Source organism: Pimephales promelas, chromosome 20 (genome assembly GCF_988280905.1).
Source record: "Pimephales promelas chromosome 20, fPimPro1.hap1.1, whole genome shotgun sequence".
Taxonomy (NCBI): Eukaryota; Metazoa; Chordata; class Actinopteri; order Cypriniformes; family Leuciscidae; genus Pimephales; species Pimephales promelas.
Genome location: NC_142788.1, coordinates 24101732 through 24115527, shown reverse-complemented (window position 1 = coordinate 24115527; position 13796 = coordinate 24101732). Strand labels below are relative to the sequence as shown.

The window sequence follows — 13796 nt, the reverse complement described above, 5'->3', positions numbered from 1 at the left end:
ATAAAGGGAAATCCATACATACAATACATACGAAGGTGTTTTTTTTTTGGACATAGATGTTTTAATTAAGATTGAAGCCTCGATGTCGAGTTTGGCTATAGAATCTCTCTCTCTCACACACACACATACACACATCTCCAGATGTAATTTGGTTTCACTCAGTAGGACACTTTCAGGCGCTAGAAAACTATAGGGTTTCAAAAAGGGCACACCGGGGTCTAATATGGTTATGAATTCACACCAACGCTGCTAAACCATGTGCTAAATGTCCACACGAATCGAGTGTCAAAGGCTTTGGAAAGACATCCTTCTCATTTGAGTGTAAGAATTCAGTTTGTGCATCCATGAGTTGCGAGCTATCCTAACTTGTTGACAGACCAGATACAGCACTACAATCGACATAATTTTCCCTAATCCAATCAATGTGTGTGTTTTTTTTTTAAGAATTTACCTGCACAACTCACCAGCAGAGGGCGTGTAAGATCTCCGGCTCTAACTTCCTGTAAAAGTGGCTTAATTTGAAATGATAAATCAATGGCCAATAAGTGCAAAAGAAAACATATTTCATGCTAAACCTTCCAACAGATACAACTGGTAGACTATATGGAAAATGCCTACACAAACTTAAGTTTTTTCATTATGCCTTTAATAGAATATCTTATATAAAACATTATTTTTCAGAATTTTTAAAATATCCAAAATTAACCTAAAAAATATTTAAAGTCAGTGTCTACTGCTTCCCCCTACCCAAATGATACTGTTTATGTCATCTTGGTGCCTCATGGGAAATCATCGTATCTTCAGCCGAAACCGGAATTCACAGTGGACAACAGAGCTGAGACTCAGTATCTTGTGGTCCCCTTACAAACTCACAGGAGTAATTTATGTGATGTAGTCTATATTTAAATATGGCCTCCTATCTATTTTCTGGAGTGCCAGGAGTGGAACTGGATAAGGTGAATGGTGAATTAAGACTGCTGGGGGAATATCTGAACTCTAGGAAGCACCAGGCCAGTGGCATAGGTTTGATTTCGATATTGTTCAGTTGAATATTACAACAACTGAATATTGTTTGTAAAAATATTGCATTGAACAATAATGCAAGAGCAGCACATGTCCTCATTATAAGGTTGAAATAGAAACACAGTGATCAAGTTGGAGGTTCACATTTGATAGCTTTAGCTTTGAGGTATAAGGCAGCTGCCTGGCTTCGGCTAAGCCTATTGGGACTTGTGCTCACAGTCAATATCCTGACAAGGGCAAGTTTAAAATCCAGCCAAGTCAAGAGACCTTATCTTAGCACATTTGCATATCATTACATAATCAGTGTGCTAAGCAACAAAGTTATCTGAGACAACTATTCAGGGGATGATATGCACTTGATTTGATTCAAAAGCCAGGCTCTCCAAGCATGCTGGATTGTGGAGAGCCACATGATTCTGTTACTGGCATACAGACAGGGAGAGCTCGCTCTGCCCTGTAAGCTAACAGCTGTACGTAAATCACTTTGATTCAACAACAGGTGCCCGAATGAATGCAGAAACCGGGTATGTATGTGCTATATGTTTTAATGACCAGTGCGCGATGTTCCATAGCGCATAATGTGACTGAATTGAAATGAAATGGTATGTGCTCATCCAAAAGCAGCTGCATGACCAGAAGCATCCAATAAGACCTTTAAAAATTAACAGTGCACTGGCACAATTCTCTCAAACTCTGTAATAATAATAATAATTATAATAATAATAACAAACAATGTTATACATTTTAAAATCTAATTTTATTCCTGTATTGGCAAAGTTGAATTTCTCTAGTTTTCAGTGTCACTTGGTCCTTCAGAAATCATTCTAGTGCTGATTTGCTGCCCAAGAAACACATCTATTAATGTTGAAAGAGGTTTTGCTTCTTAATAAAAAAATGTTAGCATTATATTTTTGACCTTTGAACAGTATGTGTGTGTATACACTCTAAAAAATGCTGGGTTGTTTTAACCCAATTTTGGGTCAAATATGGACAAACACAGCCATTGGGTTGCATTTTTTTAATGAAATTTTTAACCCAATGTTTGAGTTTGTCCATATTTGACCCAAAATTGGGTTAAAACAACCCAGCATTTTTTTGAGTGTATGGGCCTATAGCCTATATAAATACAGTTGTAATCAAAATTATTAAATCCCCATTGCAAATCCGGTTTATTAGCAAAATTTGGACTTTCAGCTGCTTGCAATGAACAAATCAAACACAAGTGATTGAAATAGGTCAACACAACAAATGTTTCAAGTGGTTTCCCCAAATTCAACTAAAAATGCAACTTTTAATGACAGTTTTTTTTATTAACTTTTAATGACAACTTTTAATTCTGCAGTCTCAAAATTATTCAACCCCTTTAATAGAATCCCTCACAACAGCACAAATCTGTAAAAGTACACTTGATCAAGGGCTTCATTAGTTGCACCAGGTGGGATTGAGCTAGAACACATGAAATACCTGAACTGGCTAGGTTTCTTGAGGATCACATTTGACTACATGTTAGAAATATAAGTCAAACAATAAGTCCAAAGAATGGTCCAAAAAGTTAAGAGAAGATATCGCCAAACGCATGCGGAGAATGAAGCATATCCTGAAAAGATGTTTTGCATCTTCTGGCACTGGCAATCTGCAGTGTGTGAAAGACACGATGGATTAATTGAAGTATCAGGAAATCCTCTGAGAAATGTCATGCCGTCAGTGTGGAAGCTTAAGCTTGGGCGTCATTGGACCATCCAACAAGACAATGATCCCAAGCATACCTCAAATTCTACCAAAGCTTGGTTGCAGAAGAAGTCCTGGAAGATTCTTCTGTGGCGTCACAGTCACCTGGCTTGAACCCCAAAGACAATCTGTGGAGGCCTTTGAAGATGGCGGTTGCAGCACGTAAACCCAAGAATATTACTGAACTGGAGGACATTGCTCACAAGGAATGGGTAAAAAGGGTGAAAGGGTGTTCAACTAAGTACTAAAGATGCTTGCCATGAAGGGGTTGAATAATGTTGAGACTGTAGAAGTCATTAAAAATGTGATTTTCAGTTGAATTTGGGTAACCACTTGAACCATTTGTTGTGTTAAGCTATTTTTAATTACTTTTGTTTGTATTTATGTGTGTTAATTGCAAGCTGGAAGTCTGTCAGTTTTGCCATTAAACCTGATTTGCAATTGTGTGTGTGTGTGTGTGTCTATGTCTGTGTGTGTAATTGGCTAAGCAATGCCTCTGCTAAAAAGGTGATTTAACACTAAAACCGTATTTTGGAATAATGTGGGCAAAATAGTTTTGATTTATTTTTTTAAAAATAGTATACTTCCCTTGATCTGAGTGGTACAAGACTTGGCTACTTTTCCTAAGTTTGCCTCCTGAACACATTTTTTTTTTTACTCAATTCTACAATGTTAAGCGGGTGAAAAAAATTCCTCAATCTTGTATTTGGGTCAAAAAATGGGCACCCATTGAAATGAATGGGAAAAGCTGTAATTTAGCATTCTAAAATAAGACACCAGGTGACAGCAAAGTCACTTCATCTTTAGGTTTTAGCTGTAAGAACTTATTTGAATGATTTTAATGTAGTTAAAAAAATAAAAAAAATAAAAAAAAAAATAAGCATAATTTACATATAGAAAATATGGCACTTTTTGAAGTAAATAAATTCTAAAATACCCCCAAATAATAAAAAAAAACACCATAAATGGATAGACGAAACTTTATCAAAGACAGTGATATAGCCTAACATTTATAATAAATAAAAATTAGGATCACTCCTGAGTCCTCTGTGCCCACATTTGTCCACAACTACAGGATTAAGGGCTATAAAGTGAATACAGTTTGAGGGCTACTACTACAAAAAAAATGTTTTAATCCAAAGAAATGATTAGTACTATTAGTAAATACATAACGTGCATAAAGTTCATTTTAACAGGTTTGGGTTTTTTCATACACCCAAATCTAATAGTTACATGAATAATCTCCTTAGACAAACATTTTCAGTAGAATGAAAGAGCTCTTTCAATGTGGCACATGTTGCAGTGCAGAAGAGCTTCCACAAAGGCCAAACCTGAACCCTACTGAAAACCTTTGGGATGAATTGGAACGCAAACTGCGAGCCAGACCCATTACCCAACATCAGCGCCTGACTACACCGATGTCTTCTTGTGTCTTAATGCGTGCACATTCCCATAGCCATGTTCCAACATCTAATGGAAAGTCTTGCCAGAACAGTGGAAATGGTAAGGGAGGACCAAACCCTTATTATGGTTTTGAAAAATCTAATGTTCACGGTGGCTTTTAATATATCCATTCGCACTGCAGCTTTTTTGGTGGCCTAGAAAAGGCTGTTTAATTTTACAGGTCCCCCCTCAAGGTGACTGCCATGTTAAGATCACATGACCAGTAGTGTCATTTTTAGACATGTTTGTATCTATAGTGGAGGATCTTCTTATTTTATTTATTCTAAAGTGTGTTTAAAAGTGTAAAACTACTTTTGTGTAAAAGTTGTATTTATAGAACCTTTCCATGGCTCAAGGACGCTTTACATTGAACAAGCAACAATAATGGCAATGGACAATGATGACAGAAAATGTGTGAGTAAAAGGTATTAAGGAGGAGGGTTATGTAGACTGCATACAGCAATGAATGCACCCTTGAAACAGAATGGTTTTGAATGTTTACGGCGTTGCCAAACTATGTGGAGTAAAATATATTGACTTGCCTGCCTTGTTGAGTTGTGAAATATATGCCTACTCTTTTCTTACTTTAAAATAGGTAACTTTAGGTTGTATTTTTTCTCGTAACATCTGTTCCGATTTGATCGCTTACTGCGTGTCAGCAGCACACTGTTTTTCTCATGGTCTTGTGACCACTTCCTCGTCGTCTTTTTCCTATCCCGCCCCTCGTGACAAGTTCAGCTCAACCTATGTGCCAACAGCTCAGCAGCTGTAAGATAATTGAACAGTAACTGTCCCTCGGTACTCGTTTACTTTATCATCAGTTCGTAAAATGTTTATTTTAAAAGTAATTAAGCTCGTGATCCGGCTTACGGCACGATGTAAATGGACGCAGTAATGGAAAACTGTCGCGTCATTTAGCAACAAGCTCTTCGGCTGTATTCGGCTGGGCTTCCCCATATGGCAGCGCGCGCGGAAGGGATTCCTTGTACGTCAGCCAAAGCGCTTCGTTGCGTCATTGGCGGAGCTTCCTCTTTTTGGTCTCAGTGACAGAGACAAACACATCCTTTCTTTTCTCCAACCGCGTGGTCAAAAGAAGAAAAGCGAATCTCCACAAACATCGATGCGCGCGCGCGGCTCCCGGTCCTGTCTGCGCATCACAGATGGAAGAAAGAAGGAGATTCCGCGGCTGCCTTAAGAAATAACAATCTCGTGAGCAAAAGTCTCTGATCAGGAAAAAGATGCTATCTCGTGATAACGGGGAAAGAAGCGGTAAAGCCAATTCTCAGTATTCAGACCGCGTGAGGAAATAGGCGAAAACACCAAGTATAGCTTATAATCAGGAAAGACCGATTAAAGAAAGACTTCACTTCGATAAAGTGTGTTTTAAGGATGAAACCCTCCAAGAGCATGACATTTAACCCCAAAATCACAAGGAAATAATATATGGTTACACTTTATTTTAAGATGTCATATTACAGTGTAATTATATGAGTAATACTGCACTATAGCCTACGGTTAGGGTAGGATTAGGATTTGGTTGAGGGGTTGTTGCATTTAGTTGTGCATTTTAATGTTATTATATAAGTACATTTAACATAGCCTTATGTAACAAGGACACTGTAAAATAAAGTGTTAGGCCTATATTTAAAAATTTGCTTATAGAATAATTTATAAATAGACCATATTATAATTTGTATTTGTATATATATTGCATTTGCATAATAAATGCAGCTCATGCATGTGAATGTGTACAGCCAGCCATTATGATTTGTTGTATTGCCTATATTTTAGGCTTCATTTTTTGGATATTTATTTTGGTTTGAAATTTTACTTGGCCAATAGAACCAATGTTAAAGATCACTAAATAGTTCCATGCTGTATATAAATAAGAATAGTCTATTATCTGTGTTCCACTTCCACCACAAGACAACTTGGCGCCCTGCTACTATGTTGGCCTGCTCTGAATTCCTCTGAAGACTTGCTGTCCTTGTTTTTAAATATGTGTTAGCACTCAGCAGCCTGTATTTCATGTTACTTGGCCTACACTTGAATTAACCTATTTAGCAAGAATGGATCACTCACTCACTACGTTCTACTGAAAGGTTATTGGCAGAGAAAAATGGATTATACATGGAAACTGTGTGTCTTATATGTGAAAGTATATGGTGAGAAACAACCGATATGGCCATGGTCTCTATATCACACTCAGAAAGCACAGAATGCAATTCTGGATCAGGACATGCTCTTTAAAATGGCAGCACAAGCATCTCACCTTCAGATACGCATGGCTGGCTGTTGATTTATTGTAGCCCGGTTGCCAACAAGACCCCCATTGTTTACTAATATGAAAATGTACACCTGCCCTACTACATGCAGAAGCAGGATATTTTTAGACTTGTCAATGTCTTTCATCTTATGAGTTATATCTGCAAGTTAAAGTGAAATGGATTGAGGCCGATGGCACACATACGGTATGTGGCAGAGAGGGCCATTTTCAATGTCAGATTCTTAAAATTTCACATTTGGTTCCCCCTCAGATTGAATATTTTGTTAAAATCTTTTTATTTGTGCTCAAGAGTGCTATTTTAATATGTTCCGAATTTTTGTTTTGTTTTTTAAACCTTCAAGAGTAGTGGTTGCAGGGCGCAAGACTCACTAAAATCATATTTGTGACTTGAAGTTATGCTTGCTTTTTTATTCTTACTTAATAGGAAAACATTTAAGCTTGAGAATCATCGCATGGCACACGAAACGTAGCGTTTACTGGCACTGTCAATCCCAACCTCACACACCCTGCATTGTAGTACTTCAGCATCACTGACTTCCGAGTTATTTTTTTTCTCGACACACTTTCATGTTTTGACACGTTCCTCTTGTGCAGTGCAGGTGTAGCCCTACCCTCTCCTCGTGGGCTCTTTGTGGTTTTCTTGGGGAGGAAAGTGTCTTATTCAGAAGCAGTAATAATAACTGAGAAATTAAGAGGAAAATTTAACAAAGAAATGTAAAGTAACCTATATAGATTTTATTAACACACACACGCATATATAAATATATATAGGCTACTTCAAATTTTATTACAAAAATAAGACACCTTTACATTTTCCTCAATCAGTAAATCCTGTGATTAAACGTTGTTTATGTGTTTCTTTTTACTCTTTCTGTTGCTCATCTTTGCTTATAGGCTAGTTATTTGTGTCTTCTCCTCACTATTTTTAACTAAATTCAGGCAGTTGCACATCAGTACGCTGCTATAATTAGAACAATAAACGTGCGGATTGCTTGCGTCAATGGAATCCCGTGTGTGCGTCATGTCTCTTGACAGCGAGCGCTCTGATTGGTCGGCAGCCGGAAAGATTTGCCGAGGATCTCCGCCCCTGCATGGCCATATTTGCCAGTGGAACGCCTCGAGAGGATGCACCTCTGACGTAACGGCAGAATAAAGCACTCGCTTATATATCTGCTCGCTCACAGAAAAATGAGAAAACCGTCTTGTCGTTGCCGGGGACGTTATACATGATTATCCATCAGTTGGAATACGGACGCTGACAGGTCCCTCACCACAGTACATTTTTAGGTACGTAAGTATTTTTGCTTTTATAAATTCGGAAGTCATTTATAGGCTATTCTTTCTGTTTTTATGCTTGTTTTAAAACCTACACGAAAACCAAATGTGTTTTAGTAACCAAAATTATGTGTATGTGTTGAAGAATTGAAATAATTAAGGTTGAGGTGGTCTAATTTATGAATGGTTTAGGCTTTACTTCATGGTGCGCACGAGTAATTCCGAAACTAGCACTGTTCGTATCCGCCACAGTTAAATGCGCAAACTCAGTTGGCTTCTGGCATTTCAAATGTAAAACAATTTGGATATTGAGAAACCGTACGAAATGAAAGACTATAGGCTAGACTAAGAGGGGTGTGTGTGGGGTACAGTGGTGCGCTTCTGCACGCGCAGTGTCACGATGCAACAGGTGCTCGCGCAACTTAACTGCGCGCATTCTCCTTTTAAACCTGACTGTACTTTGTCTATTTAAATCATACACATATATATAACACGGTTCACATCACACACCTTCATTTGCTGCACACACAATTAAAAGAAACGTTTCAAGCTAATCTTGTTTTACCAATACCATTTTGAGTCATAAACATAGACGTTTTCTTCACCTGAACAAAACGAGTCATTTTATAAAGAGGTCAAAATATGCGACCTTTATAATAATAATAATAATAATAATAATAATGACATTGACTCTCAGGGTCTTAAGGAGTCCTGTCTGTTTATTTGTTTACTTTAAAAAAAAAACATTACTTAGGCCTATGTAGCCTATTTATTGTCAGCAAAATGACTTGGCTTTTGGCTTGATATTATTTTTAAAAATTTCCAGACAGTCACACCACCTATTCATTTTGACTTTAAGAAACACATATTGCAAATGCATTTACAAGTTTATTCAATATATGACATGTTTATGATCATTAGGTGTCATGTTCTCACCTTGCTCATGTGTGCAAGGTCATGAATGTCTGTCAAACTGCTAAGCCATAATGATCTTTCACATTTACATAGTGCTTTAAAAATACTTTCTGCAGAATGACTCTTTTAAAACACGTTTACAACTGATATTGGCGCATTTTAGTAATGTTTTAATTGCCATTCTAAAGATTTAACCCATGTGGAGCAGAAATGTAATATGATTCTTAATATAAGCATTTCTTCATGGCAAACAGTTATTTGAGCAAACCCTTACTTTATCTTATCATGTACGATATGGAACACTAGGCTATGTCTGATTTAACTGGGGAAATTTGAGTCTATCTAAAAAAGTTCCATATACTTACACCACCCACTCACATGCGCCCTCACAAAAACACACACGCCCCCTCAGTGAGGCAACACATGTCATGTTCGTCTGACGTTCTTAATGTGGTAACACAATAAGCATGGCTGCTCTTTCCAGCCAGACGGCTGTCTAAGTTTTCTCAGAAATCTCAAGGGACTTCAGAGAACTGTGTCTATACACCTTTTGGCCGGCAAGCAAGTCTGTCTAGGTATAGGTTAGAAAGCGGTGTGTTCAGCTCTCGAGGCATTAGACTTTTCCACGGCAATATCTACGGTATTGAAAAGTAGATGTTGTGGTTCTGTTCTACAGAAATGACCTGTGTTCAAAGTCAACATGGAGTCCAGACCTATGAGAGCTCCCTCTTCAGCTCAGAGTTTTTGAATCCTGACTTCACCTCCAGGTTGGCCATGGATGTGACTGACCAGCTGGACCAGCTCTCCGCACCCTCCCTGCCCAGCATCACCTCTCTGGTCGGAGGCTACGTTGGCGAGTTTGATACCTACTCATGCCAGATCGCAACAGGCGCTCCTTCTACCTTTGCTGGTGGCACCTCTGTGCAAGACTCGTTCAAGTTGGACGACCTCCAGGTGTACGGCTGTTACCCAGGCACATTCGCCTTGAGTTACCTAGACGAGACGTTGTCTTCCTCAGGTGGGTCAAACTGCTTTGGAAGTCCGGCGTCTGCACAGTCACCCTCTACCCCGGGGTTCCAGCACATGTCCGCCTGGGATAGCACATTTAGTCCCTGCTCCCCCGATGAGGGATGCTGGGGTTCAGAGAAGCCTCTGAACCAGACTGGCTCTTTCTTCACATTCGGGCACGTCACAGTCGACGAGCTCTCTCATCGCAGCTCGCTGCCGCCACAACTTCCAGATCAGGACCTCTTTTCTCAGACCCAGCAACACGGTTCTCCGCTTCCCTACAGCCCACTCGGCCTGGAGCAGGGCAGTCGGGATGGCTCGGGACTGATGGATGGACAACTGTCTCCAAAAATAAGGAGCCCCACAGGAAACGAGGGACGTTGCGCAGTGTGTGGAGATAACGCTTCCTGTCAGCATTACGGAGTGCGAACTTGCGAAGGATGCAAAGGCTTTTTTAAGGTGAGAGAGAGTGATACAATTATTATTGCTATTCATGTCATGTTAATTCACCTCAGCATTTTGTATTTGGCTCATTTTGATGACGAGCTTTAAGGTTTTCCTTCTGTCTTTTTTTTTTTAGCGCACAGTACAAAAAAACGCTAAATATGTTTGCCTCGCCAACAAGGACTGCCCAGTGGACAAAAGGCGGCGAAACAGGTGCCAGTTCTGTCGCTTCCAAAAGTGCCTAGGTGTCGGGATGGTGAAAGAAGGTGATAATATATATATATTTAAATGAAAGCACCCCCTTACCATCAAAGCAATTTTAATAAGTGTACCTATTTTCCCTCAAGTTGTGAGAACAGACAGCCTGAAAGGTAGAAGAGGTCGTCTTCCGTCCAAGCCAAAAGCGGTTCAGGACTCATTGTCTGTCTCTTCACCTGTCAACATCATTGCCTCTCTCGTAACTGCCCATATGGACTCAAACCCTGCCAGTGGAACTCTAGACTATTCAAAGGTGAGGACCAATCACAACAATCTGACAGCTTGCTTAGTGTTTTAACCCTCATAAATCTGAAATAAAATGATTGTTTCAGTCCACTTGCAATTTTAATTCATATATTGTATTTTTGGTCATTGTCTAGTATCAGGAATCAGTATCTGGATTGTCTGAGAAGGAGGATGCCAATGACATACAACAATTTTATGACCTGCTAACAGGGTCAATGGATGTGATCAGGAAGTGGGCTGAAAAAATCCCTGGATTCAATGCCTTCTGTAAGGAGGACCAAGAGCTTCTTCTTGAGTCAGCATTTGTCGAGCTCTTCATACTTCGGCTGGCCTACAGGTACAAGTCAGTTCATATGACAATGAATTCAGTATTAATATTACTATGTGAGGTGACTAAGAATTCATGCATCTCATTTAGGTCAACCCCTGAGACAGATAAACTTATTTTCTGCAACGGTGTGGTTCTGCACCGGACGCAGTGCGTACGAAGCTTTGGTGACTGGATCGACTCCATTATGGACTTCTCTCAGAGTTTACGTCGCTTGAACTTGGATTTGTCGTCTTTCTCCTGTCTTGCCACACTGGTCATAATCACAGGTAAATTACGGTCTTTTAGTCTGTTTCTATTTTTTAGAAATATGTTTATCCCACACAAATCTCTAACCCTGATTGTGACCAACAGATCGGCACGGCCTGAAAGAGCCCAGACGGATCGAAGACCTCCAAAACCGCCTGGTCACGTGTCTCAGAGACCACGTCTCCACAAGTGCCCCTGAGGCCACCCGGCCCAACTACCTGTCCCGACTCCTGGGCAAGCTTCCGGAGCTGAGAACACTGTGCACCCAGGGCCTCCAGCGAATCTTCTATCTTAAACTGGAAGACTTGGTCCCACCTCCACCCATTGTGGATAAAATCTTCATGGACACATTGCCATTCTGAATGCGCCAAAGAGATTTTATAAATGGACAAACTGATGAAAGAAATGGATATGAGATGTTTGGGGAATTCTTGGTGGTTTGACTAGTCAAAGGACTGTATCGCTTGCTGTTCTCTGCTTTCTTGGAATGGAATCAGAGAAAGATTACATTCTATTTGAGCCTGCATTTGGGAACCTTCATTACGTAGTCTTCAACATTGAACTCACTAACAGACACATAACGAGAAATTTGCATTTGGCGGAACATTCTGGTGACTCTAAACAGACCAGGAGTTTCAAATCCTCATATAAATTGGTGGCTTGAGTTGGTAGCATTTCATGTCAATGGTGCTAATCAAATGCTCTAGATGTAACCTCTGAATTAAAAAGAAATGGTATTCCCATCAGTATTACAGCAATGTTCAGAGGGCCTATTCCAAAGAGAAAGCATCCAAGAATCCAGTAAAACATCAAGTTAGGAAGGCCATGGACCAAAAAAGGGAGCAGAAATAGCATTTACTTGGATGTTTAAATGCTCATACAAAGCCTTAAATATTCTCAAGTGCCCAAGCATTATCTCTCCTGAACATGTTCATAAACATGCACCTACACTGAAAACAGAGATACACTGATACACTTGAATGTATTCTGCATTCAAGGACTGTGGTAAACACTTTTCTAATATTTCTAAAAAAAAGTGTATTTTAAGAGTCAGTAGTTTCTATAAATATAATATATACAGCTCATGAATATTTTCCAAAAGGTCACAAGAGATCCAGTGCAGCTACTGTACCACGTACAGCCTCTTTCATGCAAATACTTTTGAGTATTATTACAGATGCCTGACTTAGTTTAGTGTGCCAGTCAATCCTTAGAGTAATTATATTTGTATGTATGTATTTTAAGGATGTGTAGAGCTCCTACACACTGTAACTCTTTTCTCCCAATGACAAAATCAGGATAGGGCATTCAGAATTTTTTTACATACAAATGAAAGGTATTGCTTATCTTTCATTGATTTTGTGCAGCTCTCTACATAAAATAAAATTTGAACGAAAACCCTTTTGCGTGCTTCAGAACATTTCTTTACATTATTTGCTAGTTTTTGAAACAAAAATGGTTTATCGATGAAAAAGTTAAGGTGTGTGTCATAATTTACTCACCCTTATGCCATTCCAAACCATGCTTTCTTCTATGAAATATAAAACAAGCCTTTACTGTATTTATAACTTTTACATTAAATTCTAATTTTCAGAAGTAATTTCTCTGACATACCGATAGAATTTTATGTTGTCAGAGTGAGTCTGATTTATGAACAAATCATGTTTTGTGAAGCTATCTGATTCAAAAGAATAATTAATGAATTATTTTAATGAACATGCCAAAGAAACCTTGTACAATAGAAAATGAATTAGAACTTAAAATTCAGTGTGTTTTGCACACTAAGTTATTTCATGAAAAAAAGACTTCAAATAGAACAGTCATGACTTTTATTTATTTATTTGTAATTTTGGGAGTGGCCAAACTGAACCACTATGGTTCTAGTTACAAGTAACAAGTTTTGAACAACATGAGGAGAGTAAATGATTTTTATTTTGTCATTAACTATTTCGATAGCCCAAATAGCCTAACGCCTAAATTCTCACAATATCAATGAAAAACAAAACAAACAAAAAAGAATAAAAATAAATTGTAAATATTTGATTTTATATAGGGTTTCAAAATTGCTTTCATAACAGCTGTAATCTGAGCAATCATGATGTCATTTGGATTATTTCAAGGTGAAGAGCATTTCCCCCTTTAGAAAGAAGTTACTGTATGGTTTTGAACATTCTCCATATGGACAGTTAGTCTGCTGATCTGTGTCAAGTCAATGATTCAGACATGAAGTTCTGAGGTCACAGCAGTTTGATCTTGAACTATATTTAGAACTGGTTTATGTTTACATATTGCTTAATGAGGCAAACAATAGCAGTGAAATTACTATTGCTCATATCGATTTCAACGCCCTGACTCAGAAGGGTAAACTTGGCTTCTAGGTTAAAGGAGTAGTTCACTTTTTAAAAAAACTTTTGCTGATAATTTACTCACCCCCATGTCATCCAAGAAATCCACGTCATTCTTTCTTCAGTCGAAAAAAAAAAAGGTTTTTGATGAAAAGGATTTTTTTCCATATAATAAACTTAAATGGGAACCAAATGGTTTCAGGTCCAAAAGACACTTTTAGTGCAAACTGCAAACTGGGTCTTATCA

General features: G+C 38.6%; 2 protein-coding genes across 4 annotated transcripts in view; one reads left to right on the top strand and one right to left on the bottom strand.

Annotated features, from left to right (window-relative positions):
* gtsf1 (gametocyte specific factor 1) overlaps positions 1-13796 on the bottom strand; it is a 45317-nt gene that overhangs the window by 5184 nt on the left and 26337 nt on the right. The window lies entirely within an intron of this gene.
* On the top strand, positions 7614-12604 carry nr4a1 (nuclear receptor subfamily 4, group A, member 1). 3 transcript variants are annotated; one of them, XM_039652193.2, is made up of 7 exons: positions 7614-7768; positions 9348-10138; positions 10260-10389; positions 10471-10634; positions 10762-10964; positions 11046-11224; positions 11310-12604. In XM_039652193.2, exons 2-7 carry the CDS (start codon positions 9350-9352, stop codon positions 11564-11566), a joined length of 1722 nt encoding a protein of 573 aa, XP_039508127.2. In that variant the 5' UTR covers positions 7614-7768; positions 9348-9349; the 3' UTR covers positions 11567-12604. The 3 variants fall into 3 exon arrangements, with proteins under 3 accessions (XP_039508127.2, XP_039508128.2, XP_088980432.1); XM_039652194.2 differs by having other exon boundaries at positions 7660-7768; positions 9439-10138; XM_089124306.1 differs by lacking the exon at positions 7614-7768 and having other exon boundaries at positions 9311-10138.